Here is a 27,645-nt window from a genome sequence, read left to right as displayed (position 1 = left end):
CCAAGTACCTAGAACAGTGGGCACTTTGTAAATAAAAGTTGTAAAAAGGACTTAATTCTCAATGCAAAATGGGATCCTGTACTGGATCTTGGAACAGAAAAGGATGTTAGCAGAAAATGTGACATTTGAATAGTCTTTAGTTTTGTTATTAGAACCATACCAGCGCTACCTTAGTTTTGATCAATGTACTTTGGTTGGATAAGATGCTAACAGGGGAAGCTGGGTGAAGGGTGTATGGAGACTCTATATGCTGTCTTGACAACTCTGCTGTGACTCTAAAAGTATTTCAAAAGAAAATCTTTGGGATCCCTTAAAAAGTTAGAAAGAAGTTATCTTTTGTGTCTTGTCAATGAGAAATTGGACGAAAGTTACTCCCTGGTATGCAGTGTGAAGCGTTAGGGAAAGCAGAGTTCACTCTTTCGGGTCCCTGTATAGTTTATTACACTGAAGCAGTGCTGCAACAAGTCATATTCAACATCACCAGCCATGTGTAAGAGTGAGGAAGGAGAACAGCAGTGACAGTTGACTCTCAAAACTGCAGAAATATTTCTTTAAGAAGTTTTTCTTTCGTTATCTCAAAGTCACTTTCAGATGTGATTTCATAAGTTCCACGTACTTGACTTCTAGTCACTCTGACTCCTCAGTTGCCCATCAGAAGCCCCGAGGGCAGGGTGGTTGTCCCCCAGTGCATGGGCAGGGGACAGCATGCAACCATCCTGGTGCCCTGCGTGGTTCATGCTGCCTGCCAGCTCACCTGACTCATCAGTGGGACCTTAACATAAAGGAATTTTGCCTCATTCTAGTGGAAAAAGATAATCACCCAACCTCGTGCAAAGAATGAAGGGAGGTCATCAATCAAAAAATGGGCCAAAGAACTAAACAGACATTTCTCCAAAGAAGACATACAGATGGCTAACAAACACATGAAAAGATGCTCAACATCACTCTTTATCAGAGAAATGCAAATCAAAACCACAATGAGGTACCATTACACGCCAGTCAGAATGGCTGCTATCCAAAAGTCTACAAGCAATAAATGCCGGAGAGGGTGTGGAGAAAAGGGAACCCTCTTACACTGTTGGTGGGAATGCAAACTAATACAGCCACCATGGAGAACAGTGTGCAGATTCCTTAAAAAGCTGGAAATAGAACTGCCATATGACCCAGCAATCCCACTTCTGGGCATACACACCAAGGAAACCAGATCTGAAAGAGACACGTGCACCGCAATGTTCATCGCAGCACTGTTTAAAATAGCCAGGACATGGAAGCAACCTAGATGTCCATCAGCAGAAGAATGGATGAGGAAGCTGTGGTACATATACACCATGGAATATTACTCAGCCATTAAAAAGAATTCATTTGAATCAGTTCTAATGAGATGGATGAAACTGGAGCCCATTATACAGAGCGAAGTAAGCCAGAAAGATAAAGACCAATACAGTATACTAACACATATATATGGACTTTAGAAAGATGGTAACGATAACCCTATATGCAAAACAGAAAAAGAGACTCAGATGTATGGAACAGACTTGTGGACTCTGTGGGAGAAGGCGAGGGTGGGATGATCTGAGAGAATAGCATTGAAACATGTATATTATCAAGTGTGAAACAGATCACCAGCCCAGGTTGAATGCATGAGACAAGTGCTCAGGGCTGGTGCACTGGGATGACCCAGAGGGATGGGATGGGGAGGGAGGTGGGAGGGGGGATCAGGATGGGGAACACATGTAAATCCATGGCTGATTCATGTCAATGTATGGCAACAAACACATGAAAAGATTACATTACAATATTGTAAAGTAATTAGCCTCCAACTAATAAAAATAAAATAAAAAAATAGAAAAAAAAAAAGAATGAAGGGAGGTCAGTCATGTAACCTTTGTCTTTTTTATGATGTAATGATGTTTCTCTGTTTCTGTACAGTTATGATGAAAATGGTACTCTGTTGCAGGAACATCAGGAGAACATTCTGGGTAACACCATGCAAAGTGTGGTTGCATTGCTCAACAATCTGGTTGCCTGCAAAGATTCGAATATGAAGCTACTTTACGAGCAAGGTAAATGCTTCTTGGAATTCATCTTTAATTATGTTGAATTTTGCCTATTTATAAGTTTCCTCATCTCACATAGTAGACAGTTAACAAGTACTACTTAGAGTTGATCAATCAAAATAGATGCTAAAGGTCTACAAATATGATAATATTACCAGCACAAATGGGAAGTCTGGTTGGATTGTGATAGTGTCTCAGAGTTAATTCATTCTTGTTCATGATACAAAATCAATAGGTACTCCTTACAGATGATAGATCAAGAAATGGAAATGTAAGCATCCTGTGTAGACTTTTTGCTACCAATCAAAATAAAAACATATATGCTCAAAATCACCTTGGAAAATGAGACTGAATGAGTTGAGGGTGGCTTTACTTTACATCTTATGCATATCTGTAATACTGAAATGAAAAACTTTTAGAAGTTTTTAAAGAGCTCAGTTGAAGAGTTCAATTTTTTGTTTGATTATTTGTTTTAGGTTTAAAACCAAATTGGGAGGGCAGTACAGAAATTTCCCATATAACCCCTATCCCCACACATGGAGAGCATACCCCGTTATCAGTATCACTCACCAAAGTGGTATTTTTTTTATTTTTTTGCCAAAGAGAAATGTACATTGATATAATAATCACCCAGAGTTCATAGTTTACATTCCGGCTCACTCTTGATATTGTACTTTCTCTGTGTTTGGACAAATGTATAATGACATGTGGGGCTTCCCCAATGTGACTCAATGATAAGGTGCTCTCCTGCAATGCAGGGGGCGCAGGAGACACAGGTTCAGTCCCTTGGTCAGGAACATCTCCTGGAGGGGGGCAGAGCAACCCACTCTAGTGTTCTTGCTGGGAAAATCCCATGGACACAGGAGCCTAGCAGGCTATTGTCCATGGGGTCGTGAAGAGTCAGACGCAGCAGAAGCGACTGAGCATGCATGCATAATGACATCCATCCGTCATTATCGTATTGTACGGTGTGTTTTCATCGGCTTACCAGTCCTCTGTGCTCTACCTGTCCATCCCCACTGCCTTCTACAACCTCTGATCTTTTTACTGTCTACACAGTTTTGCCCCTTCCAGAACATCATAAAGTTAGAATCATACAGTATGTCACCTTTTCACACTGGCTTCTTTCACTCAGTAATACTAATTTAAGGTTCTTCCATGTGTTTTCATGGTTTGATGCCTCATTTCATTTTAGTACTGAATAAAATTCTCTGTCTGGAGGTACTGCAGTTTGTTAATCCATTCACCTAATGAAGGACATCTTGGTTGCTTCCAGGTTTTGGCAATTATGAATAAAGCTGCTATAAATATACATATTAAGATTTTTGTGTGGGCATAAGTTTTGAACTCCTTTAGGTAAATACTGAAGAGTGTACTTGCTAATAGTATGCTAATTATTTCATTTTTTAAGGGATGCCAAACCATCTTCCAGTGTGGCTGTACCATTGTGCATTCCCAAAGTGAATGAGAGTTTCTGTTCCTCAATACCCCTGCCAGTGTTGGGTGTTGTCAGTGTTCTGGGCTTTGGATGTTGTGTTAAGTGGTCATGGTAGCTCCTTGTTTTAATTTCCCTTTCCCTGATGGTATACAATGTGAAGTATTTTCTTACATTCTTGTTTCCCATTTGTGTATCTTCTCTGGTGGAGGTCTCTGCTAAGATCTTTAACTTAATTTTTAATTGGATTATTTTTTCTTCTTGCTCTTGGATTTCAAGAGTTCTTTACATATGTTGGATAAAGTCCTTTATCAGATGTGTCTTTTGCAAATATTTTCTCCCAATATGTGGCTTGTGTTTTAATTCTTTGGGAGAGCCAAAGTTTTAATTTTAGTTAAGTCCAGTTTATCAGTTTTTTAAAATGGATTGTGTCCATGGTGTTATTATCTCAGAAGTCTTCACCATACCCAATGTCATCTAGGTTTTCTCCTACATTATCCTCTAGGAGTTTTGTAGTTTTGGATTTTTACAATTAGGTCTGTGATCCATTGTGAGTTAATTTTTGTGAAGGGTATAAGGTAGATTTTTTTTTTGTATGTTGTTGTTCCAGCACTGTTTGATGGGGAGACTGTCTTTGCTCCATTGTGTTGCCTTTCCTCCTTTGTCAAAGTTCATTTAACTGTATTTATCCAAGTCTGTTACTGGGCTCTCTATTCTCTTCCAATTGACCTATTTGCTTTATACTTTCACCAGTACCCACTGTCTTGATGACTGTAGCTTTAAGGTAAGTCTTTAAGTTGGGTGGCATTAGTCCTTCAACTTTGTTCTTCTCCTTAATATAGACTTTAGAATCAGTTTGTTGATACTCATAAAATAACTTTCTTGGACTTTGATTGGGATTGCATTGAATCTATAGATAAAAGTTGGGAATATTGTTACATATTAAACACAATGTTTACTACTTTTATATTAATAAAATCTCTCATTTGAATGTTCATGAAGATAAGACTTGAATAGGATCAATAAATAAAAAAATCCAAGATCAGTGGATAAAATCGTTAAGTCATGGTTCTGATTTTTCCCCCCCAACATTTAGAGTTGTGTTTCTATGTGGTCACTATACCTAAATGTTGGCAATGTTTTTTTTCTCCCTTAAGAAGAATGTGCATTCTCAATGATAATAAATATTGCCAAGAGTTGAGGGATTTTAGTACATTGAAACATTTATCCTTTTATACAGCAGCATCCTATTCTGTTTTATGGGTTCATTTCAGTTCAGTCACTCAATTATGTCCGACTCTTTGCGACCCCATGAATCGCAGCACACCAGGCCTCCCTGTCCATCACCAACTCCTGGAGTTTACCCAAACTCATGTCCGTTGAGTTGGTGATACCATCCAACCATCTCATCCTCTGTCGTCCTCTTCTCCTTCCTCCTTCAATCTTTCCCAGCATCAGGATCTTTCCCAGTGAGTCAGTTATTCACATCAGGTGGCCAAAGTATTGGAGTTTCAGCTTTAGTATCAGTCACTTTCAATGAATACTCAGGACTGATTTCCTTTAGGATGGACTGGTTGGATCTCCTTGCAGTCCAAGGGACTCTCAAGAGTCTTCTCCAACACCACAGTTCAAAAGCATCAGTTCTTTGGCGCTCAGCTTTCTTTACTGTCCAACCCTCACATCCATACATGACCACTGGAAAAACCATAGCCTTGACCAGATGGGCGTTTGTTGGCAAAGTAACATCTCTGCTTTTTAATATGCTGTCTAGGTTGGTCATAACTTTCCTTCCAAGGAGTAAGTGTCTTAATTTCATGGCTGCAGTCACCATCTGCAGTGATTTTGGAGCCGAGAAAAATAGTCAGCCACTGTTCCACTGTTTCTAAACCTGTAATCTAATGGATATGGGTAATTTCCAATCTTTTGCTATTGAAGACAATTCTTAAGCACACATAACCTTCACATGGGAGCAGGACTATCTGCAGAGTAAATTCCTGGGGTTAGAATCACTAGATCAAGGGGTATCTGCTGCTGCTAAGTTGCTTCAGTTGTGTCTGACTCTGTGCGACCCCATAGATGGCTGCCCACCAGGCACCCCTGTCCCTGGGATTCTCCAGGCAAGAACACTGGAGTGGGTTGCCATTTCCTTCTCAAGGGGTATATGCGTCTGTAACTTCGATGGGTATTGACAGGTTGTCGTAAGCAGCCCGACAGTTTATACTTCCATCAGGGCACATGAGATTACTTGTCTCTGGATCTAAGCGCGTGTTATGTTTTCCCATTTGTTTGACTTTCTTTCTTTATAGTTTTCTTTATATAGGCCATATGCATTGCTTCCTGTTTATCTCTCCCCAGGTATTTTATCCTTTTTTACTTGCTATCAGAAATAAGGAATTTTCTACCAGTTTAGTTTTCAATTATTTTTTTAAGTATGTGTTTGAAAGTTTTTTATTTCCATTTATTAACTTTGTCTGTAGGTTTATTCTCTTATTACTTTCCATGGTGATGACTTAGATGATTCTGTTTACTTTCTTGTTATGTAATAATAATGATTGCAAATGGAAACAGTCTTTAATTTTTATAGTTCTACTTTTTCTCTCTAGTCCAATTGCAAGATTCAAAGAGAATGATACAGAGGATATCTTGGTATTGCCTCAGAATCTTTTTTTTCCGGTTAAGGAAGTGTTTACATTTTATCTTTTGCAATCAAGAATAAATAATAGTAAATAAATAATGATGACTTTTGACCCCTCTGGAAATGATCAAGTGATTTTTCCTTGGATCTATTCATGTCATGGATTATTAATAGAGTATCTAATATGCAGCCACCCTAGTTGCATCAGTTTGGATCAGTAAGCACAGTTAATTGTGATATAATATTCTTTAATTGTGCTGCTTCAGGTTTTTGTTAATCTTTTATTCAAGATTTTCCTTTGCTGTTTATAAGTGATTTACCTATAGTTTTGTTTCTTGTTTCTTTTTTGCTGGATTTTAGTGTTATTGCTATATTGCTTCTTTTTAAGGAAGTTTTCTTTCTTCCTTTGGCTTTGGAACAGTTTAGATATCTTAGATATTACCTTTTAAAAGTTTTATAGAAGTCCCTTGTGAAGCCATCTGGCTTGCTTTCTTTCTTGAAGGTTCGGTAGCTGTGTTAGCTCTTGGACACCATTCTCTATTTCCACAGTGATAATAAATCTTTTTTCATTTTCCCATCTTTTATAGAGTCAGTTATAGGATATTATATTTTCCTAGAATGTCTTCATTTCACACACACTTTCAAATCTATAGACTAGGACAGAATAGCTTCTCGTAATTCTTTTGTTTTCTTAGGTTTCAGAAGTTAACTTCCTGCTTCCATTTATATATATATTTTATATATGTATTTAAATATATTATATATATATTTATATATAACACATATATTCCAAAATATATATATATTATATATGTATTTGCACTTTTGTAATTTTATTGATTAGTTAAGATAATGGTTTTAACTATTACGTGTGCATTTGTGTGCATATACAAATGTGCATATAGTATTTAGGCCAGTTTGGGAATTTGCATATTAGTCCTAGTTTAAAAAAAATTCTTCTTTTATCTACTGATTCACTCTTTGTGAATGCTTAACTCATTTATCTCCTTTTTGCTTTATCATTAAAATATTTAAAGCTATGAATTTTCTTCCAGTATTGGATTCTGATCTGTAGTGCATCCATTGTTTTTGTTTTCTGCATATATTTCAGTTTTGGTGTACGTTCCTTCATTGAGCCAATAATTGTTTAACAGTGAGGGTGTATTTTGTTTTATTAATTTTGTTCTTTCTAATTTTATTGCACTGTTTTGTCTTTTTGAATTTATTAAGGTTTTCTTGTAGCTAATAGATGGTCAATTTTCATGATTTAATATGTATACTTGGGAAAGTGCATATAGGATTTCTCTCTTGACGGTAACTGATACTAACATGCCTTCCCACCAAAACAACAGGAAAATTCAACAAAATATGTGAAGCAGTTTGTTTTCAGTCACTGGAAAATAGGCAGCATTGGGTTCTGAGCCTTGAGAAGCGAAACACGAGGTGAACCTCATCACACTCTTTGTTTTTGTTCTCTTTGCTTGTTTTTTTGCCTGTTTATGGAAGCAGAGTCCAAGAAGAATACCAAGGTCTTGCCGAGTTAGGGAGAAAGAGTTCAGTGTTCAGGGATGAGAACTAGTGAAGGTTCACAGGGCAGAGTATAAGAGAAGAGATGCAAAGAGGGATCGGGCCCAGAAGTCTACATGGAGGTTTCACACAGGTCCTTTGTGAGGGCTGGGCTGCAGTGGGCGTGCACAGAACAGAATTCTGTTAGGCCTAGGAAAAGGATAGAGCAGATGCCATAAGGTTGAGAGCTGGATTGATACAGCAGAGATTATGCTCATGGGGGATGTAGGAATTTCAGCCTAGCTACTGGGTGGTACCTTACTATGGTCCTAAGTAAAGTTACATCAGCCTGAAACTAGATGCTAGTCTAGACCTTCCATAGCATTTCAACCATGTCCTGTGCATGCTGTGCTAAGTCACTTCAGTTGTGTCCAGCTGTTTGCAACCCCATGAACTGTGGTCTGCCACGCTCCTCTGTCTATGGGATTTTTTTTTCAGTAGCGGGTTGCCATTTCCTGCTCCAGGGGATCTTCCTGACCCAGGGATTGAACCCATGTCTCTTATGTCTTCTGCATTGGCAGGCAGATTCTTTACCACTAGCACCACTTGGAAAGCCCTGGACTAATTCCTAGGGCTATGAATTAAACTATAGACCTGTCCTGACAAAGAATAAGACTAAGCCCTTCAAGGTCAAAAGATTCACAAAGACGTTTACTGCCTGCTAGAACAAAATCACCAGGAGTCCAGGTGGTCTTAAGAAAGGTGGTCTGCAAGTGTGGTGGGGTGAGGAAGTGGGTAAGTGTGGGGTTCTGCGGTACCCTGAGGCTGGGATCACTTTCCTGACCCTTGCTAGTGGTTGGTGAGGAGGAGAGGCGTGTGACTGCGGAAAATCTGTTTCCATCCTCCAGAGATACACCAGGTGTGTCTTTTCATTATACTCTGTTGCTCTACAGACTCTTGGCTACTCAGTGTGGCTGATTTTTCCAAAGTTGGGTAAGAGATCTGTTGAGTGTTTGCCAGCCCAGAGTATATTAAGACTCAGTGGGGTGTGACCACATGAGGAGTCACTAATGATCTGCCACTGCATGGTCTTGAATGTTTGTGGTTGGTTTGAATAAAGTCTTCTTGTTAGTTTTTGTTTTGGATCAATTCTGGCTCAGTCATCGATGTATGTATTCATTACATTTCATACAGAATTAAATTCCCTATTCCAAACGTTACAGTTACGTGTAACATTAATACTTTGAAAATCATCCTGTTGTAAGTGAGCTGTGGTGCAGGTGAAGTGGAGATGATTATTCCTGCCTTTAAGTGCTTCAGTGTGGTGCTGTGTTAGGCCAGTGTCTGACTGAATTTCATTGTTGGACCATATACTAACAGTGGAGGGACGAGTTCTAAAGCACACATTTCCCCCCTCAGCTTTTAATATCTCTGAAATAAGTAAATCAGCACTGGTATCCAGATGGCAGTCCCAGTGTATATGTGGCATGTGTGTGTTGAACCTTGTGGAATGAGTATGAGTGTCCCGGAAGTGAATGCAGACACCTCGGAAGAGATGCATCATAGTACTGTCCTGTATCCATGTTCTGATGAAGCAACACTTATGAAACAGTACAGATGTTGGATGATTCCAGGTTGACAAATAAGAGGAGTCAGTCTCCAAATGGGAAGGACTTTTAAGAAAAACTCAACCAGTTCAGTGTACTTAGACATCCCTTTTTGTGTGTCATAAAGGCAGTGTATGAGAAAATCCACATCAAAATATGTCTCAGAGCGCACGCATTGAGTGTCAGATGCAGTTCTAAGTGATAAAGTGTGTGCCATATAAGTGGCAGCATTTTTTCTTTGTTAGTGGTACATAAAATGGTGTGGTTCCTTATGATCTCTGGCTTTTTAGACTCAATGAGGTGTGGTAGGTAGTGCAGGTGACAACCTCAACCCAGCATCTGCGCATCCCATAAGCACGCAGACTGAGAGGTAGGGTCATCGACACACCACCAGTGTGCAGCTGCATTGTATCATCCAGGTTTTTTGCTTTAACATTTTTAAATGAAGTGTTTAGGGAAATAATTAAAAAACAAAGTAAGACCTTTTGTTTATATTTGAAAAAAATGTTACTGTTATTAACATTTAAAATTGGATGCCAGCTCATTCCTGTGCAGTGACCTTTTGATAATGGATATTAATTCCAGCTTCAGTCTTACCAGCAGAGCTGTCAGCATAATGGATTTACATGACACAGTGCGGCAGCCAAAAAACTGTAGCACCTCCAAAGGACTGTTTAGGGAAATTATGTTTGTCCTCATGGGTTTATGGTTTGTCAGAAATCAAAACACTCATTCCTTGCTAGGTATATTATAAAACTGCCTAAGTTGGTGTTTCCTCAAGAGATCAGAAAATTACTGTGAGAGTTGTTTGGGCTTTGACGGTGTATTTAATAGCTCTCTTCGATTCTTTTGTGTTTAAGGGTAATGTTCAGAATGATGTTAAAGAGGCGAAGTTGGCAAACTTTTTGTGTAAAGGACCAGATAGTAAATATTTTAGGCTTGTAGGGCCATGTGATCTTTGCCACTACTGCTGAATACTGCCAGTATAGCAGGCAACAGGACAGAGAATCCAGATGTGAGTGAATGGCCCTGTGTCCATAAGTTTTCTTTACAAAATTAGGTGGTCAACCCACTGGCCATGGTTTTCCAGCCCCTCTTGTACAGTACCTAACTCAAATTCTCCCAAAACTGCTCTCAAATCTTCACATCAACATATTTGTAAAATTCAGTTGTTAAACTATGCTTCAACTCAAGAAAAACTGAAAATTAAATTTAAATGAATATATTCAGAAGAGATTACTACCTTCATAGTTGTGTGAAGAAAATATGAAATATTTGCCCTATGGGCTTAATCTAAAACTCATAATAAATACATATATCTTACTTAATTCTGCTCCTATAGCACAAAAATTGCCATAGAGAATAAATACATAAAGGGATGAGCATGACTGTGTCTCAGTAAGATTTTATTTACAAAACAGATGATTTCCCACTCTTATCTAGTTCATTCAGTCTGTCAACAAATGTTTATATACCAAGCATTGTTCTTGGTGTGAGGAATGAGCAATGAACAAAATGAACAAAATTGGCAAGATTTCTGCCTGCATGGCACTTCCATTCTGATGGAAAAAATAAACCACAGATCAAAACAATGAACAAGAAAGTTTATATTAGATAAAGTTAGATGTCACATGATGATAAACACTGATTTAAAAGAAAAAAGGAAAAGGGGGTCTAGAGGTGTCTGCATGGAGGTAGGGTTGAAATCCTACTCTGGGGAGCCAAGGAAGGCATCACTGTGAAGGTGGTGGTTAAGTAAAAGCTGGAAGGAAGTGAGGAAGCAGCTGTGCAGATACCTGGGCGAAGGTGGGTGGAGAGAACAGTAGGTGTGAGTCCAGGGTGGGAGCCTGCCTGGCGGGTGAGGAGCAGCAGGGAGGCCAGTGCAGCTACAGCGGAGGAGACGCTGAGCCAGGGGAGAGGATGAAGCAGTAGGACTGGCTGTTGCCTTCAGGGGGCACAGGGTCAGTTTTGTGCAGAGTGATCTGGAAACATGACCAGACTGCAGTTCAGTTTAAACTGAAGATGAGGAAACTGGTTGGTAGTTACTGACCACCTACTTACTCTGGGTCAGGAAGATGCCCTGGAGGAGGGCATAAGCAACCCACTCCAGTATTCTTGTCTGGAGAATTCCATGGGCAGAGGAGCCCGGTGGTCTGCAGTCCATAGCGTCTCAAGAGTTGGACACGACTGAGTGACTAACACTTTCACTTTCATCACATATTTGAACTTCTTATTTCTCACTACCTTGGTATCACTAAAACTTTGCATTAACAAACTGCCCCTATTAGCTTCTGAGCTTGAAGTCTTGCTCAGAATTCTTCAAGCCAGGCTTCAGCAATACGTGAACCGAGAACTTCCAGATGTTCAAGCTGGTTTTAGAAAAGGCAGAGAAACCAGAGATCAAATTGCCAATATCCGCTGGATCATCGAAAAAGCAAGAGAGTTCCAGAAAAACGTCTATTTCTGTTTTATTGACTATGCCAAAGCCTTCGACTGTGTGGATCACAATAAACTGTGGAAAATTCTGAAGGAGATGGGATTACCAGGCCACCTGACCTGCCTCTTGAGAAACCTGTATGCAGGTCAGGAAGCATGTCCTTAGAACTGGACATGGAGCAACAGATTGGTTCCAAATAGGAAAAGGAGTGCGTCAAGGCTGTATATTGTCACCCTGCTTATTTAACTTATATGCAGAATACATCATGAGAAACGCTGGGCTGGAAGAAGCACAAGCTGGGATTAAGATTGCCAGGAAAAATATCAATAACCTCAGATATGCAGATGACACCACCCTTATGGCAGAGAGTGAAGAGGAACTAAAAAGCTTCTTGATGGAAGTGAAAGAGGAGAGTGAAAAAGTTGGCTTAAAGCTCAGCATTTAGAAAACTAAGATCATGGCATCCGGTCCCATCACCTCATGGGAAATAGATGGGGAGACAGTAGAAACAGTGTCAGACTTTATTTTTTTGGGCTCCAAAATCACTGCAGATGGTGACTGCAACCATGAAATTAAAAGACGCTTACTCCTTGGAAAGAAAGTTATGACCAACCTAGACAGCATATTAAAAAGCAGAGACATTACTTTGCCAACAAAGGTCCGTCTGGTCAAGGCTATGGTTTTTCCAGTGGTCATGTATGGATGTGAGAGTTGGACTGTGAAGAAAGCTGAGTGCCGAAAAATTGATGCTTTTGAACTGTGGTGTTGGAGAAGACTCTAGAGTGTACCTTGGACTGCAAGGAGATCCAGCCAGTCCATCCTGAGGGAGATAAGTCCTGGGTGTTCATTGGAAGGACTGATGCAGAAGCTGAAACTCCAATACTTTGGCCACCTCATGCGAAGAGTTGACTCATTGGAAAAGACCCTGATGCTGGGAGGGACTGGGGGCAGGAGGAGAAGGGGATGACAGAGGATGAGATGGCTGGATGGCATCACCGACTCGATGGGCATGAATTTGAGTAAACTTCGGGAGTTGATGATAGACAGGGAGGCCTGGCGTGCTGTGATTCATGGGGTCGCAAAGAGTCGGACACGACTGAGCGACTGAACTGTGTTAAGTTTTGAATCTGAAGTAAATTCTTATGCGATGAGTAGGTTTAATCCAGCTATTACTTTTAGAAATTGTTCTCATTTTAAATGGATATAGTGGAAATATATAAGATACAAATGCTGTCAAAAATGTTGAACTTTAACTGAATGGAGAATGTGCATTGCTTGAATTTGACAAGACATTGTTTAGTAAGGTAATGTTGTTCATTCCCTAAGTCCTGTCCAACTCTTTGTGACCCCATGGACTGCAACACGCCAGGCTCCTCTGTTCTCCACTATCTTCCAAAGTTTGCTGAAATTCATGTCCATTGTGTCAGTGATGCCATCCAACTGTCTCATCCTCTGTTGCCCCCTTCTCTTGCCCTCAGTCTTTCCCAGCATCAGAGTCGTTTTCCAATTAGTTGGCTCTTTGCATCAGGTGACTAAGGTATTGAAGCTTCAGCATCAGTCTTTCCAATGAATATTCAGTGTTGATTGCCTTTAGGATTAACTGGTTTGATCTCCTTGCTGTCCAAAGGACTCTCAAGAGTCTTCTCCAGTACCCCAATTGGAAAGCATCAATTTTTCTGCATGCAGCCTTCTTTATGGTCCAGCTCTCTCATTTGTACATGACTACTAGAAAAACCGTCACTTTGACTCTACAGACATGTGTCAGCAAAGTGATGCCTCTGCTTTTTAATAGGCTGTCTAGGTTTGTCAGAGTTTTCCTTCCAAGGAGTATTCTAATTTCATGGCTATTGTCACTGTCTGCAGTAAATTTGCAGCCCAGAAAAATAATATCTGTCACTACTTCTTCCTTTTCCCTTTCCATTTTCCCTATCACACTGTTTTCCAGAGTGGCTACACCATTTAAAATTTCCACCAATGATGTTTTGAGGATTCCAGTTTCTCCATACCCTTTCCACTGTTTGTTATCTTGTGTCCTTTTCCATTATGGCAGTCCTAATGGTGTGAAGTGGTGTCACACATGGTGTTGATCTGCAGTTCCCCAAAAGTTAAGGACATTGAGCATCGTTGCATGATTTGTGTAGGACTGACCTTGGGAACGGGAAAATATTGGAGAAGATGACGATGCTCTGATCTATTTTTCATGTAGTGACTGCCAGAATGTTCATTTGAAGGGGCAAATCTTACCATGTTACTCTCTCTGCTAGCTTTCTGCTGCTCCTGGGAGCAAGACTGGACTCATTAACATAACAGACAGCTCGTATTTCACCCACTGCCTCTCAGGCCACTTCCTCCTCTTCTGTCTGTGCTGTGGCCACAGCCGCCTTGTCTCTGGTTCCGTCAGGTGCTGGGCTGCTCTCCACTCTGTGCAGTCCCACCCACCGTTCCCCATCCTTCTTACCTTCTTCCTTCCTTCAGTGCTCAGTTCAAACACCGTTTCCTCCAGGAAACCTTCCGTGATACCCGTATTCTCCTTTGTTGCACACATTTCACTTTTAATTAAAACATGAGCTGTATAATTAGTTGGTTAACGTCCATGCCATCTGCTAGGATGAAAGCCCCACAGAGACAGGAACCTGCCTTTCCCATTCACAACTGTGCCTCCTGCGCAGTTGCTGATGCGTAGTAGTTGTTTAGTAAATGTGCGCTGATGCCCGGAGTGGTGCCCGTGTGCCATGTCTAGAGTGAGTGCTCTGAGTCTGCACTCTGCACCTCTGTGTTGTCTGCGCTCATCTGCAGTGATGTGTTTCATACATCTCTTCCCTCCATGTGTGTTCCCTCCAGGTTCCATGAGAACCTGATATCCATAAGGCAGTATTCGCTGGATTCTTCTTAGGCCGCCAGCGTGGGTAAAATTTGAGCTGCTCACTGATTTTTTCATCAGTTGTTCTCCAGTTCTTCTCCACTTTTGGAATCCAGCTAACTCATCTCCAAGGAGCAGATCCTATTGCTTTGAAGCATGATAAAAGCCACTGGCAGAGACTGAGAACGTAATCTGGGCTTTTGCGGAGCCTTTTTGGGGAGCTACAGACTTATAAGCAATGATTCTTTACTCGTTTCTTTTATTTTGTCTTACCTTAATCTTGAAATATGAAGAATTATGTGTTGGATAGATTGAACTGTCCACTTTTCCTTCTTTAGTATTCCATTGAGACTGATTGGCCTGCATATCTTCACTCCCCCTTCCTATGAGTCTACTGACCAGTGCTCACTTAGGCTTCTTAATCTGAAATACTTTGAGATATCCAAGCCATATGATCACTTATCAGAAAAGTTTTTCAATGAAAGAAAAGAAAAAGACATTTAATAAGCTCTTTGCAAGGTCAGATTAAAAACATGTTAAAAAATAAGAAGGAGAGGGACACATTATAGCAGGTGTGAATTGATAATAGTGTCGGGAAATAGCATACAATGAGTTGAGCATCCTATAAATTCTCAGAGGGCTACTGAAAGACTTTTGAAGTTATCTTCCAAGTAAAAGGAAGGATACAAATCCATTATTTAGGGAGAAAGTTAAGAAGTCAGCATGTGAGTGGAAGAAAGTAACATGGTGTGATCATTGAAATAGCTGGGTTTGAATCCTAGGTCTACAGTTTATTTGGTGAAATCTCTTTAGGATAATGGCACCCATTTTGTAGCTTTGATTTGAGGATTAAATGATAATATATGCAGGTTTGTCATGTATAATTAGTAAACTTAGCGTAAGTATTTGAAAGTAAGTACTAAAAATAGCTGAGCAAGCCTCTCATGGGGCCATACAAGCAGATCATTAGAGTAAGAAAAGTGAAGCCCCAGATAGGTTACTAGATTCTAAGGCAGCATCAGACACTTTAAATCATAACTTTCCCACTCTAGTAGGTTATAATACAACGTACTGAAAAATTCACAAATGTGATCTTAGAGCCCCCCTTTAAAAAATGGAAGTATAGTTAATTTACAGTGCTGTGTTCATTTCAGGTGTGCAGCAGAGTGATTGTTATGCACATTGGGTTGGCCAGAATGTTCATTTGGATTTTCCCATAACAGCAGATGGGAAGCCCGAATGAACTTTTTGGCCAATCCAGTATATACACACACATGTACTTTTTCATACTTTTTTCCACTATAGTTTATTATAAGATATTGACTATGTTCCTTGTGCCATACAGTAGGACCTTGTTGTTATTTTATACACAATAGCTTGCATCTTCCAATCCCAGACTCCTAATTCATCCCCCTACCCCTTTCTCCTCTGGTAACCATGTTTGTTTTCTATGTCTGTGAATGTTTCTGTTTTGAACTTTAGCTCATTTGTATCATATTTCATTTTCCACAGGTAAGTGATGTGATATATTTATCTTTTTTTGCCTGACTTACTTTACTTAGTATGACAGTCTGTAGGTCATGTTGCTACAAATGGCATTATTTCATTCTTTGTTTAATGACTGAGTAGTATTCGTGTGTGTGTGTGTGTGTGTGTGTGTTGTATGTGTATAACATACTGCTTCTTCTTTGTTCATTTATATGTGGATGGTATTTAGGTCACTTCCATGTCTTGGCTGTTGTGAATAGTGCTGCTGTGAACATTGGGGTGCATGTATCTTTTCAAATTAGAGTTTCCTCTGAATATATGACTGGGGCTTCTCAGATGGTGCAGTGGTGAAGAATCTGCCTGCCAATACAGGAGATGCTAGAAACATGGGTTCAGTCCCTGGGTCAGGAAGATCCCTGGAGGAGGAAATGGCAACCCATTCTCGTAATCTTGCCTGGAAAAGTCTATGAACAGAGGGCCTGGTGGACTACAGTCTGTGGGGTCACAGAAGAGTCAGACACAACTGAGCGACCAGGCATGCACACATGGGATATATGCCTAAGAGAGGGATTGATGATGTGGTAATTCTCTTTTTAGTTTTTTAAAGAACCTCCATAATGCTTTCCATAGTAGCTGCACCAGTCTACATTGTCACCAACAGTTTAGCAGGGTTCCCTTATCTCCACACTCTCTCTTCTTTATTATTTGTAGACTTTTTAATAATGGTCGTTCTGAGTGGCCATTGTTCTTTTTATTTATAAATAGGCATTTATTTGTAGAATCCTTTCTTCCTTCTTTCGGTGCTCCCTCCAGCCCACCCTCTCTCTCCTTTCTCTTTCTTTTTTACTGAGATATAGTTTACATATAATATGTATGTTTAACATATATACTGTGTTGATTTGATACACAGTTATATCACATGATGTAATTACCATTTTCTTTTTGTGGTGAGAACATTTGACAGCAAAAAAACAAGCAGCTTAATTCAAAAGGAGACAAAGGACTTGTACAGATATTTCTAAAAGAAAAACAAAAACTATACCATTCACCATTGCAACAAAAAGAATAAAATACTTAGGAGTATATCTACCTAAAGAAACAAAAGACTTATACATAGAAAACTATAAATCACTGATGAAAGAAATCAAAGAGGACACAAACAGATGGAGAAATATACCGTGTTCATGGATTGGAAGAATCAATATTGTCAAAATGGCTATACTGCCCAAAGCAATCTATAGATTCAATGCAATCCCTATTAAGCTACCAACGGTATTTTTCACAGAACTAGAACAAATAATTTCACAATTTGTATGGAAATACAAAAAACCTCGAATAGCCAAAGTAATCTTGAGAAAGAAGAATGGAACTGGAGGAATCATTCTGCCTGACTTCAGACTCTACTACAAAGCCACAGTCATCAAGACAGTATGGTACTGGCACAAAGACAGAAATATAGATCAATGGAACAGAATAGAAAGCCCAGAGATAAATCCACGAACCTATGGTCACCTTATCTTTGACAAAGGAGGCAAGGATATACAATGGAAAAAAGACAACCTCTTTAACAAGTGGTGCTGGGAAAACTGGTCAACCACCTGTAAAAGAATGAAACTAGAACACTTTCTAATACCATACACAAAAATAAACTCAAAATGGATTAAAGATCTAAACGTAAGACCAGAAACTATCAAACTCCTAGAGGAGAACATAGGCAAAACACTCTCTGACATAAATCACAGCAGGATCCTCTATGACCCACATCCCAGAATATTAGAAACAAAAGCAAAAATAAACAAATGGGACCTAATGAAACTTAAAAGCTTTTGCACAACAAAGGAAACTATAAGCAAGGTGAAAAGACAGCCCTCAGATTGGGAGAAAATAATAGCAAATGAAGCAACACACAAAGTATTAATCTCAAAAATATACAAGCAACTTCTCCAGCTCAACTCCAGAAAAATAAATGACCCAATCAAAAAATGGGCCAAAGAACTAAACAGACATTTCTCCAAGGAAGACATACAGATGGCTAAAAAACACATGAAAAGATGCTCAACATCACTCATTATCAGAGAAATGCAAATCAAAACCACAATGAGATACCATTACACACCAGTCAGGATGGCTGCTATCCAAAAGTCTACAAGCAATAAATGCTGGAGAGGGTGTGGAGAAAAGGGAACCCTCTTACACCGTTGGTGGGAATGCAAACTAGTACAGCTGCTATGGAGAACAGTGTGGAGATTTCTTAAAAAGCTGAAAATAGAACTGCCATATGATCCAGCAATCCCACTGCTGGGCATACACACCGAGGAAACCAGATCTGAAAGAGACACGTGCACCCCAGTGTTCATCGCAGCACTGTTTATAATAGCCAGGACATGGAAGCAACCTAGATGCCCATCAGCAGATGAATGGATAAGGAAGCTGTGGTACATATACACCATGGAATATTACTCAGCCATGAAAAAGAATTCATTTGAATCAGTTCTAATGAGATGGATGAAACTGGAGCCCATTATACAGAGTGAAGTAAGCCAGAAAGATAAAGACCATTACAGTATACTAATGCATATATATGGAATTTTAAAAGATGGTAATGATAACCCTATATGCAAAACAGAAAAAGAGACTCAGATGTACAGAACAGACTTTTGGACTCTGTGGGAGAAGGCGAGGGTGGGATGTTTCAGAGAGAACAGCATTGAAACATGTATATTATCTAGGGTGAAACAGATCACCAGCCCAGATTGGATGCATGAGACAAGTGCTCGGACCTGGTGCACTGGGAAGACCCAGAGGGATCGGGTGGAGAGGGAGGTGGGAGGGGGGATCGGGATGGGGAACACATGTAAATCCATGACTGATTCATGTCAGTGTGTGACAAAAACCACTACAATATTGTAATTAGCTTCCAACTTATAAAAATAAATGAAAAAAAAATTAAAAAAAAAAGAAAAACAAAAACTAGCCACATAGCCAATAAACACATGAAAGGATGCACAACATTATTTGTCATTATAGATATACAAATCAAACTATAATGAGATACTTCTTCAAATTTATTAGGATCGCAACTGTTTTTTTTTTTTATTTTTTAAAAGAAAATAGCAAGTGTTGGTGAGGTATGGAGAAATTGGAACCCTCACACATTGCTGGTGACCACGTGAAATAGTATGACTGCTATGGAAGACAATAATGATTCCTCAAAAGTTATGCATAGAATTACCATATGATCTGGCAGTTCCCTTCCTAGGTATATGCCCAAAAGAAGTGGAATAGAACCTTAAACAGATAACTTACACGTGAATGTTCATTGCAGCATTATTCACAATAGCTAAAAGGCAAAAATAATTCTCAAGCCCGTCTGCAGATGAATGGATAGCAAATGTGAGGTGTACGTATAGCAGAGTACTATTCAGCCTTAAAAAGAAATAAAATTCTGATTCATGCTGCAACATAGGTGAACCTTGAAAATATTACACTAAATGTTGGAAGCCAGATACAAAAAGGACACATTGTGAATGATTTTTACTTATATGAGATACCTGGAATAGACAAATTCATAGGAGCAGAGTGAAATAGTGATTGGCACAGGCTGGGAGGAGGGAAATGAGGAATTTCATTTAATGGGTACAGGGATTCTATTTGCGATGGTGAAGATGGTCTGGAAATTGTGACATTGGTTACGCAACACTATGAATGTAGTTAGTGTCACTGAATTGTATGCTTATAATAGTAAGTTTTATGTTAGGTATGTGTTTTTACCACAATTAACAAAGAACCCCAGCTGAAAATGATATATGTCTCTCTTGCTCACATTAATCAGTGACATCTGGTTTCTGGGCCAAGTGAGAATATAGTTTTGGGCATTGGAAAGTCTGACTGGACAGCCACTTCTCAGCAGAGATGCCACAGTTTTCAACAAAGAGCACGAATATTTTGAGAGTAGCAATTATTTTGGCAGCAAAGACTAATTAAAAAAAATTTTTTTTTAATGTATGTATTTCATGAGATAGCAAATTCACTTTGGAAGTAACTTCCATGAAGCTGTAGGATCAGAAGATCCTGAAAATTTCCTATCAAACACAAGCCAGGGAAAAGAAGTTAATATTAACGTTCCCATTTTACCCATTTTAAATGTATGGAGTGTTGAAAATGAGTAGAATGTACCCTGTATTTGTGTTTGTCCTGTGTCTTAATGTTGAGCTTTCCATGAATTTACTCTGATTTTATTGTCTCTGTTTTCCCCATATGTTCATATGCACTCAAGTTCTCGACCACAGTGCTTTCCGGAGGCAGGCTACTCTCTGATGGCCCAACTCTGGGGCATTGGTGTCTCCTCTGTGTAAGGAGGGATGTTGAGTTTACTTCTGGGGGAAATGTTAAAGAAATGCTGCAGATAAAACTAGAAGCTCCTTCGCTTAGGCATCCAGGATGGAGAGGCCGATGGAAACCATTCCTTCTAAAGAGCAGCAGAGGGTGCTGGGAGGGGCGGCTTGTAAGCTAGATGACCAGTGAGAGCTTCCAGTGCTGTCTTTGGATGTGTCATGGGAAACGGAGGAGATGCATGCTGTGAGTTGCTCCGATAGGCAGGACGTTGGGTCTTAGGGAAAGTTCCATGGCAGCCACTTCCTGTTCAGCGAAGGACAGTTCTTTCCAACAGTTTGAAGACTTAAGTAGGGAGAAGTCCACTTCAGGACAAACGGAGTACCATCAGTCTCAGGAGACCAAGCAGAGAAGTGATTCCAGCGCGGATGGGAGGTTGGCTTACGGCCTCTCCAGATCCTGACAGCCCTAGAAATTTTGTGATTCTCTATACTTGCCAATAGTTTGCAAATATTTCTGCAGCCTCTCAGATGAACAGCAGAGGAGGAGTCGATGTAATGAAAGAAAGCTATTAAGATGTAAATTGTTTTCTCTGTTAAGTGCTTTCCCAATGTGCTGAAACACACATTCACTTTTATTCCCTTCTGTCTAGGCTGCTGACAGTCAGGAACTAAAGATGGAAATGTGGAATCAAGCAGGTTATACCCATACAAAGAGAGACAACTAACATCTGGCTCTTTCTGTTTTCCTTTAAATGATATAATCAGTGTTGAATAGTGTGTCTAACGCCTTCTCTTTTATATCTTTAGTTTTAGAGAAAAAAATCTAATGCCAGGCAGCCATTATTGCAGCCCACTGCTGGCATATTCAGCAAACAGTAGGACATTTAAAGTGAGGACAGTTATTAATGGGTTTAGAACAGTAATAAAACTTTATAGAGGAGTTTAATAAGTCATTTACAGACCATGAAACAAAGCTAATAGTCACCCTTCATGGGTGAAGTATTCTATTTGTCCTGTGGTCCACTGCTTTGACTTTTAGTCAAATGTCAAGAGATCGCTTAGATTTCAAATGTCTTTATATGCATTTTATTGTTAAAGCCTGTAGAATTTTGCACGCTTAGAAAAAATGAGTCCCCAAAGAGCAATGATATAGTGTTATCATTTTCAGTAAAATGTAAGCAGTCAGCTCTGTCTGTCTTTCCAGTTACAGATACATAAATGCACTAGTGATTGGCAGACAATATGATCTTCTCTCTATGTAAGCACCGAATTTTGGACTTAATCCAATCTTTTTTTCTAGATGTCTCTTGGATATTAGCTGTACCTAGCTGAATAAATAACAGGGCTTTTATTTTTCATTCTGTTAACATTTTCCACCACAGTTGAATCTTTCTGGGCATTATAGTTTGTCCTCCCCTCCCTCCTAAGACCTCTTCCCCTGCACCATGCCCAGAAGACTTCCCTTCCTGTTAGGGACAGTTGTTCTGGTTTGGGTTTAGTTTTTTTCCATGTCATTCAGTGATTCTTATATGAATCACAGAGGATTTAGAGTTGGACTGTTCCTAAAAATCATTTATTCAAACCTCAAGGTGCAAAAACTTTCCCTGGGCTCCCCCAGCTGGAAAATAGCTGAATGACCCTGAGATGTGAGGTTGCTAGCTGAGGGCCTCTGCTCCCTGTTTGGGCTCATCCCTGTCTTCAGAGCTGCAAGTGTTTGGTCAGAGCGCTGTTGGGCGCTCTCTTCCACGTCTCGTTTGGAGCCAAGCTTTTGCTTAAGTTTCATTTGCTATTGATGAAATTGACTGGAACTGTCTCTTTCTTTGAGGGTAATATTACTTACTGATGGCTCACGGTCCTCTTTTGTAATCATCAGTCAGTATCTTCTCCTTTGATGTCCTTGGTAAACAGTGGCATGGTATTTTATTTTTGAGACATCTGGCCAGTGTTGAGGCGAAGTGTCTCTCTGCCCAGAGAATAAAGCCATGGAGTCTTTTTATTTTTATTTTTTTTTAAGATTTTAAAAATGTATGGCTGTGGTGAGTCTTCATTGCTACATGTGGGCATTTTCTAGTTGCGGCAAGCATGGTGCATGGGCTTCTCATTGTGCTGGCTTCTTTCTTGTTTTGGAGCAGAGGCTCTATGTGTACAGGCTCTGGTATAGTTGCAGCTTGTGGGCTCTAGAGCACGAACTCGGCAGTTGTGACACATGGGCTTAGTTCCTCTGCAGCATGTGAGATCTTCCCAGATCAGAGATCAAACAGGTGTCCCCTGCCTTGCCAGGTGGATTCTTAACCACTGCACCACCAGCCCAGCCATGCATTCTTTAATCCTGGGCTTCCACCAACTGAGCTCTCCATCTGGGGATGGTGTTCACCCTAGTGCTCTGATACATAACTGATATGGAAAACCTGATACTTAGTTTAAAGATGTTTCAAATAATTAAAAAAAAAAAAAAGAGGAGTTATTTTATTTGAAATAAAGAGTAACTGGGGACAGGTCCATGTTGCAAAATTAAAGCAGTAATCAGATTGGTGGAGTGACCATACTGTGCTTAGTCATGTCAACGTTGACAGCATGGCCAATCCAAAGGGTTTTTACTCAGCTTGATCAGGTATTTGTTATTAAATAAAAGGATATTCATTCAGTTTTTTCTAGCATGTCATCTTTGCTCAATAAATATTTATTAATTGAATCAGTAAAAGAATGAGCAAATGCTCTTGAAAATTACATTAAAGATAATTGCATGTGGTGTGTGCTCGTGAGAAGATGAGGTGAGAAGAGAGAGAATAGGTCTGAGAAATTGAGTATTTCCTGCCATATCAGTGAACAGGAGGTCACAGTCATCAGCACTTCCAGCCCTCCACTGTGAGCTCCTCAGCCATAATGGCACTCAGGAAGGAAAAGAATACCTGCGACCTCGCAGCATCAGACTGCAGCCACTCCCTAGGGTGAGCCTTGAGGAAGCTCAGGATGTGAAAAACTCGGGATACTGGCTCCAGATAGCTGAGATGCATATGAAAGGAATAATTTCAGTGAGCCCAGACTCTTGCATCTTCCCATACATAGGAAGTGCTAAATTCCTTAACTTGAAATGTCTGGCTTCCTCTAATTAAGAATAATCTTTTGATATTCAGACTACTTGCCCTTTGTTGCAAAACTTCTGTAAAACCTGGTTCCTCCCCTCAGCTCCTGGGAGCAGTTGTCTCAGGGTTACTTGAGATGCTGTCTCCAGGCTTGAAGTCCTAAAAATTCCCACCACATAAAACATAACCCTCAAATTTTAAGTTGTAAATATATTTTTTTAAGTTGCCAGGTTCAGTAATGAAAATAATGGCATTAATTACAATAATAAGATGTGAGATCTGAAGTGTCACGTTTTCTGAGAACCATGCTGTCTAGCCCTGAACACCCCTGAATCAGGGTCTCTGCCTGAAGAAGTGAATGTCCCTTGAGGAAAATGAGTTATCCACATCCAGAGAGCCCATAGAGAGAGCTTTCAGAATGGCAACATGGAATTGGAACTTGTTTTTGGTTTTTTAATTGGGTTTCCCTGGTGACTCATAGGTTAAAGCGTCTGTCTGCAATGCAGGAAACCTGGGTTTGATCCCTGAATCAGGAGGAGCTCCTGGAGAAGGAAATGGCAACCCACTCCAGTATTCTTGCCTGGAGAATCCCATGGAGGGAGGAGCCTGGTAGGCTATAGTCTATGGGGTTGCAAAGAGTTGGACATGACTGAGCGATTTCACTTTCACTTTTACCTTACAATGCTGTGTTGGTTTCTACTGTACAACAATGTGAATCATCTTTAAGTATACGTATTATCCCCGCCCTCTTGAGCCTTCCCTTCCTTCCCCCAACCCCCATCCCACCCCTCTAGGTCATCAGTTCAGTTCAGTTCACTCACTCAGTCATGTCAGACTCTTTGCGACCCCATGAACTGCAGCACACCAGGCCTCCCTGTCCATCACCAACTCCCAGAGTTTACTCAAACTCATGTCCATTGAGTCAGTGATGCCATCCAACTATCTTATCCTCTGTCGTCCCCTTCTCTTCCCACACTCAGTCTTTCCCATTATCAGGGTCTTTTCCAGTGAGTCAGTTTTTTGCATCAGGTGGGCCAAGTGTCAGAGTTTCAGCTTCAGCATCAGTCCTTCCAACAAATATTCAGGACTGATTTCCTTTAGGATGCACTGGTTGGATCTCCTTGCAGTCCAAGGGACTCTCGAGTCTTCTCCAACACCACAGTTGCAAAGCATCAATTCTTCGGTCATTAGAGAGCACCAAGCTGAGCTCCCTGTGCTCCCTTGCACCTTCCCACTGGCTATCTGTTTTATACATGGTAGTGCATATATGGTCGATGCTTTCCCCATCATCCCACCCTCTTCTCCCCACCCCCCCACAAGTCCATTCTGTACATCTCTGTCTCTATTCCTGCTCTGCAAATAGGTTCATCAGTACCATTTTTCTAGATTCTGTATACGCTTGTTAATATATGATGTTTGTTTTTCTGACTTCACCCTGTGTGACAGACTGTAGGCCCATCCACATCACTGCAAATGACCTAATTCCATTCCCTTAATTAGGCAAATATTCCTTTGTATATATGTACCACATCTTTATCCATTCATCTGTCAGTGGACATCTAGGTTGCTTCTGTGTCCTAGCTATTGTAAATTGTGCTGCAATGAACACTGGGGTGCATGTACCTTTTCCAGTTACGGTTTTCTTAGGGTGTATGCCAAATAGTGGGATTACTGGGCCTCGTGGTAGTTTTACTCCTAGTTTCTTAAGGAACCTCCATATTGTTCTCCACAATGGTAGTATTAATTTACACTCACACCAACAGTGCGAGAGGGTTTCCTTTTCTCCACACTCTCTCCAGCAGTTATTGTTGTAGTTTTTTGACGATGGCCGTTCTGACTGGTGTGAGGTGATACCTCTTTATAGTTTTGATTTGCATTTCTCTAATAATGAGCATTGTTGAACATCTTTTAATGTGTTTATTAGCCATCTGTATGTCGTCTTCGAGAAATGTCTGTTTAGGTCTTCCATTTTTTGATGGAATTTTTTTTTTTTTATATTGAGCTACATGAGCTGCTTGTATATTTTGGAGATTAATCTTTTGTCAGTTGCTTTGTTAGTAAATGTTTTCTCCCATTCTAAGGGTTGTCTTTTCATTTTATGGTTTCCTTTGCTGTGCAAAAGCTTTTAAGTTTAATTAGGTCCCATTTGTTTATTTTTGTTTTTATTTTCATTACTCTAGGAGGTGGGTCAAAAAGGATCTTGCTGTGATTTATGTCAGAGTGTTTTGCCTATGTTTTCCTCTAAGAATTTTATAGTGTCTGGCCTTGCATTCAGGTCTTTCGTCCATTTTGAGTTTATTTTTGTGTACGGTGCTAGCAAGTGTTCTAATCTACCATCTGTTCAAAGTCTAGTTCCTAGTTTCTCCCTTCACACTCCTCCCAAAACAGTATGGATCTACAGGGGGTGCTTGTGTGTCCTGGGGCGGGGATTGGAGAAGGGAGAGTCTCTCCTTACAGTGAGCTTCAAATGAAATAAACATTATTTTAAACTCATGTTATTCATTTTAATGGTATGAAATACCTTTTAGATTTTAATCAAATGTGCTTTATTATTTTTGAAAATGTGATTTAACCTTTTACAGTAGAGCAGTTTACAGATTGTGTTGTATAATTTTATGTACTTTGCATTGTACAGTTTTATGGGTTTTGCCAGGTATATGTCATCATGTGTCCACTATTACAGTATCCTACAGAACAGTTTCACTCTAAAAATCATTTGCTCCACATATTCATCTTCCCATCACTCCCACCCCAAGCCCTGACTTTGTAATATCTTCCTACTTTTACCTTTTCCAGAAAGAATGTCATCTATTTGGAAGAATCCAAATGCAGGCTTTATCATACTGCTTTGTTTTACCTAATGATACACATTTTAAGGTTCCTCCATGTCTTTTTTTAGCTTGATATAGCTCATTCCTTTTTATTGCTGAATAACATTCCATTGTGTTTACCATATATTGTCTTTTTTTTTTCCATTAATTTTTATTAGTTGGAGGCTAATTACTTTACATCATTGCAGTGGTTCTTGTCATACATTGAAATGAATTAGCCATGGATTTACATGTATTCCCCATCCTGGTCCCCCCTCCCACCTCCCTCTCCACCTGATCCCTCTGGGTCTTCCCAGTGCACCAGGCCTGAGCACTTGTCTCATGCACCCAACCTGGGCTGGTGATCTGTTTCACCCTAGATAATATACTTGTTTCAATGCTGTTCTCTTGAAACATCCCACCCTCGCCTTCTCCCACAGAGTCCACTACCACAGTTTGTTTATGCACTTAGTTATTGAAAAATATCTTTGTTTCTTCTCAGTTTTGGTTATTATGAATGAGTCTGTTACAAATATCCATGTGCAGGTTTTTGTGTGGCCCTAAGTTTTCAGTTCATTCTAGTAAATACTAAGGAGAAAAATCGGGTTATCTGGGAAGCTTGTGTTTAATTTTGTAAGAAAGTGCCAAACCGTCTTCCACAGTGGCTGTACTGCTTTACATTCCCACCAGCCATGAGGGAGGGTTGTTGCTCCGCATTCTCACCAGCATTTGGTGTCAGTGTTTTGAATTTTCACTATTCCAGTAAGTTTTTGGTGGTGTCTTGCTGTTTTAATTTGCAATTCCCTAATGACATATGATGTGGAGCGTCTTTTCATATGCTTATTTGGCATCTGTGTGTATTTTCTTTGATGAAGTATGTGTTCAGATCTTTTGCCTGTTTTTTAATTGGGTTGTTTGTTGTCTTATTGTTGAGCTCTAAGGAGTCTTTCTGTATTTTGGATACAAGTCTTTTCTCAGATATGTGTTTTGCAAATATTTTCTCCCGGTCTGTGGCTTATCTTTTTTTTTTTTTTTCTCCTGGTTTGATTAGTTTTGATACTTGGTTTTAATGGCTGTGACAGCTGAAAAGTAAACCTCATCACAGTGCACAGATCTGCCTGGAGAAAATGCACCATTGACTCTGCCTCCTAAATTATACTTATTTTCAGAACCATATGCCAGTTATGCAAATATTTTAAGAAATAATTTGTCTAGTAAAATTTCATTTTCCCAGACCATTGCCTATTCTTACAAACTAATTGGAACCCATCACATTCTTCCATAAATTCAAGACCTATTGAGGTTTACTTGGAAAACATTTAAGTGGGTGTGAAAATAGTCTCCATTTGGGGGTCATATTTCATTTACCTTTTACTGAGCCTTACCAGGTAGT

At 39.8% G+C, this 27,645-nt stretch overlaps 1 protein-coding gene across 5 annotated transcripts in view; it reads left to right on the top strand.

Annotated features, from left to right (window-relative positions):
* The window catches only part of ULK4 (unc-51 like kinase 4), a 487,767-nt gene that overhangs the window by 255,372 nt on the left and 204,750 nt on the right, over positions 1–27,645 (top strand). For all 5 annotated transcript variants that reach the window (XM_070455485.1, XM_070455483.1, XM_070455484.1 and 2 more), the window contains one exon: positions 1,958–2,063. In XM_070455485.1, the coding sequence (XP_070311586.1) occupies positions 1,958–2,063 (106 nt within the window). The remainder of the gene's footprint in view (positions 1–1,957; positions 2,064–27,645) is intronic.

The sequence above is a fragment of the Odocoileus virginianus genome, chromosome 26 (assembly GCF_023699985.2).
Source record: "Odocoileus virginianus isolate 20LAN1187 ecotype Illinois chromosome 26, Ovbor_1.2, whole genome shotgun sequence".
NCBI classification, from domain to species: domain Eukaryota; kingdom Metazoa; phylum Chordata; class Mammalia; order Artiodactyla; family Cervidae; genus Odocoileus; species Odocoileus virginianus.
The sequence above is the reverse complement of the archived record's forward strand: the minus strand, read 5'-3'. Positions and strand labels throughout refer to the sequence as shown.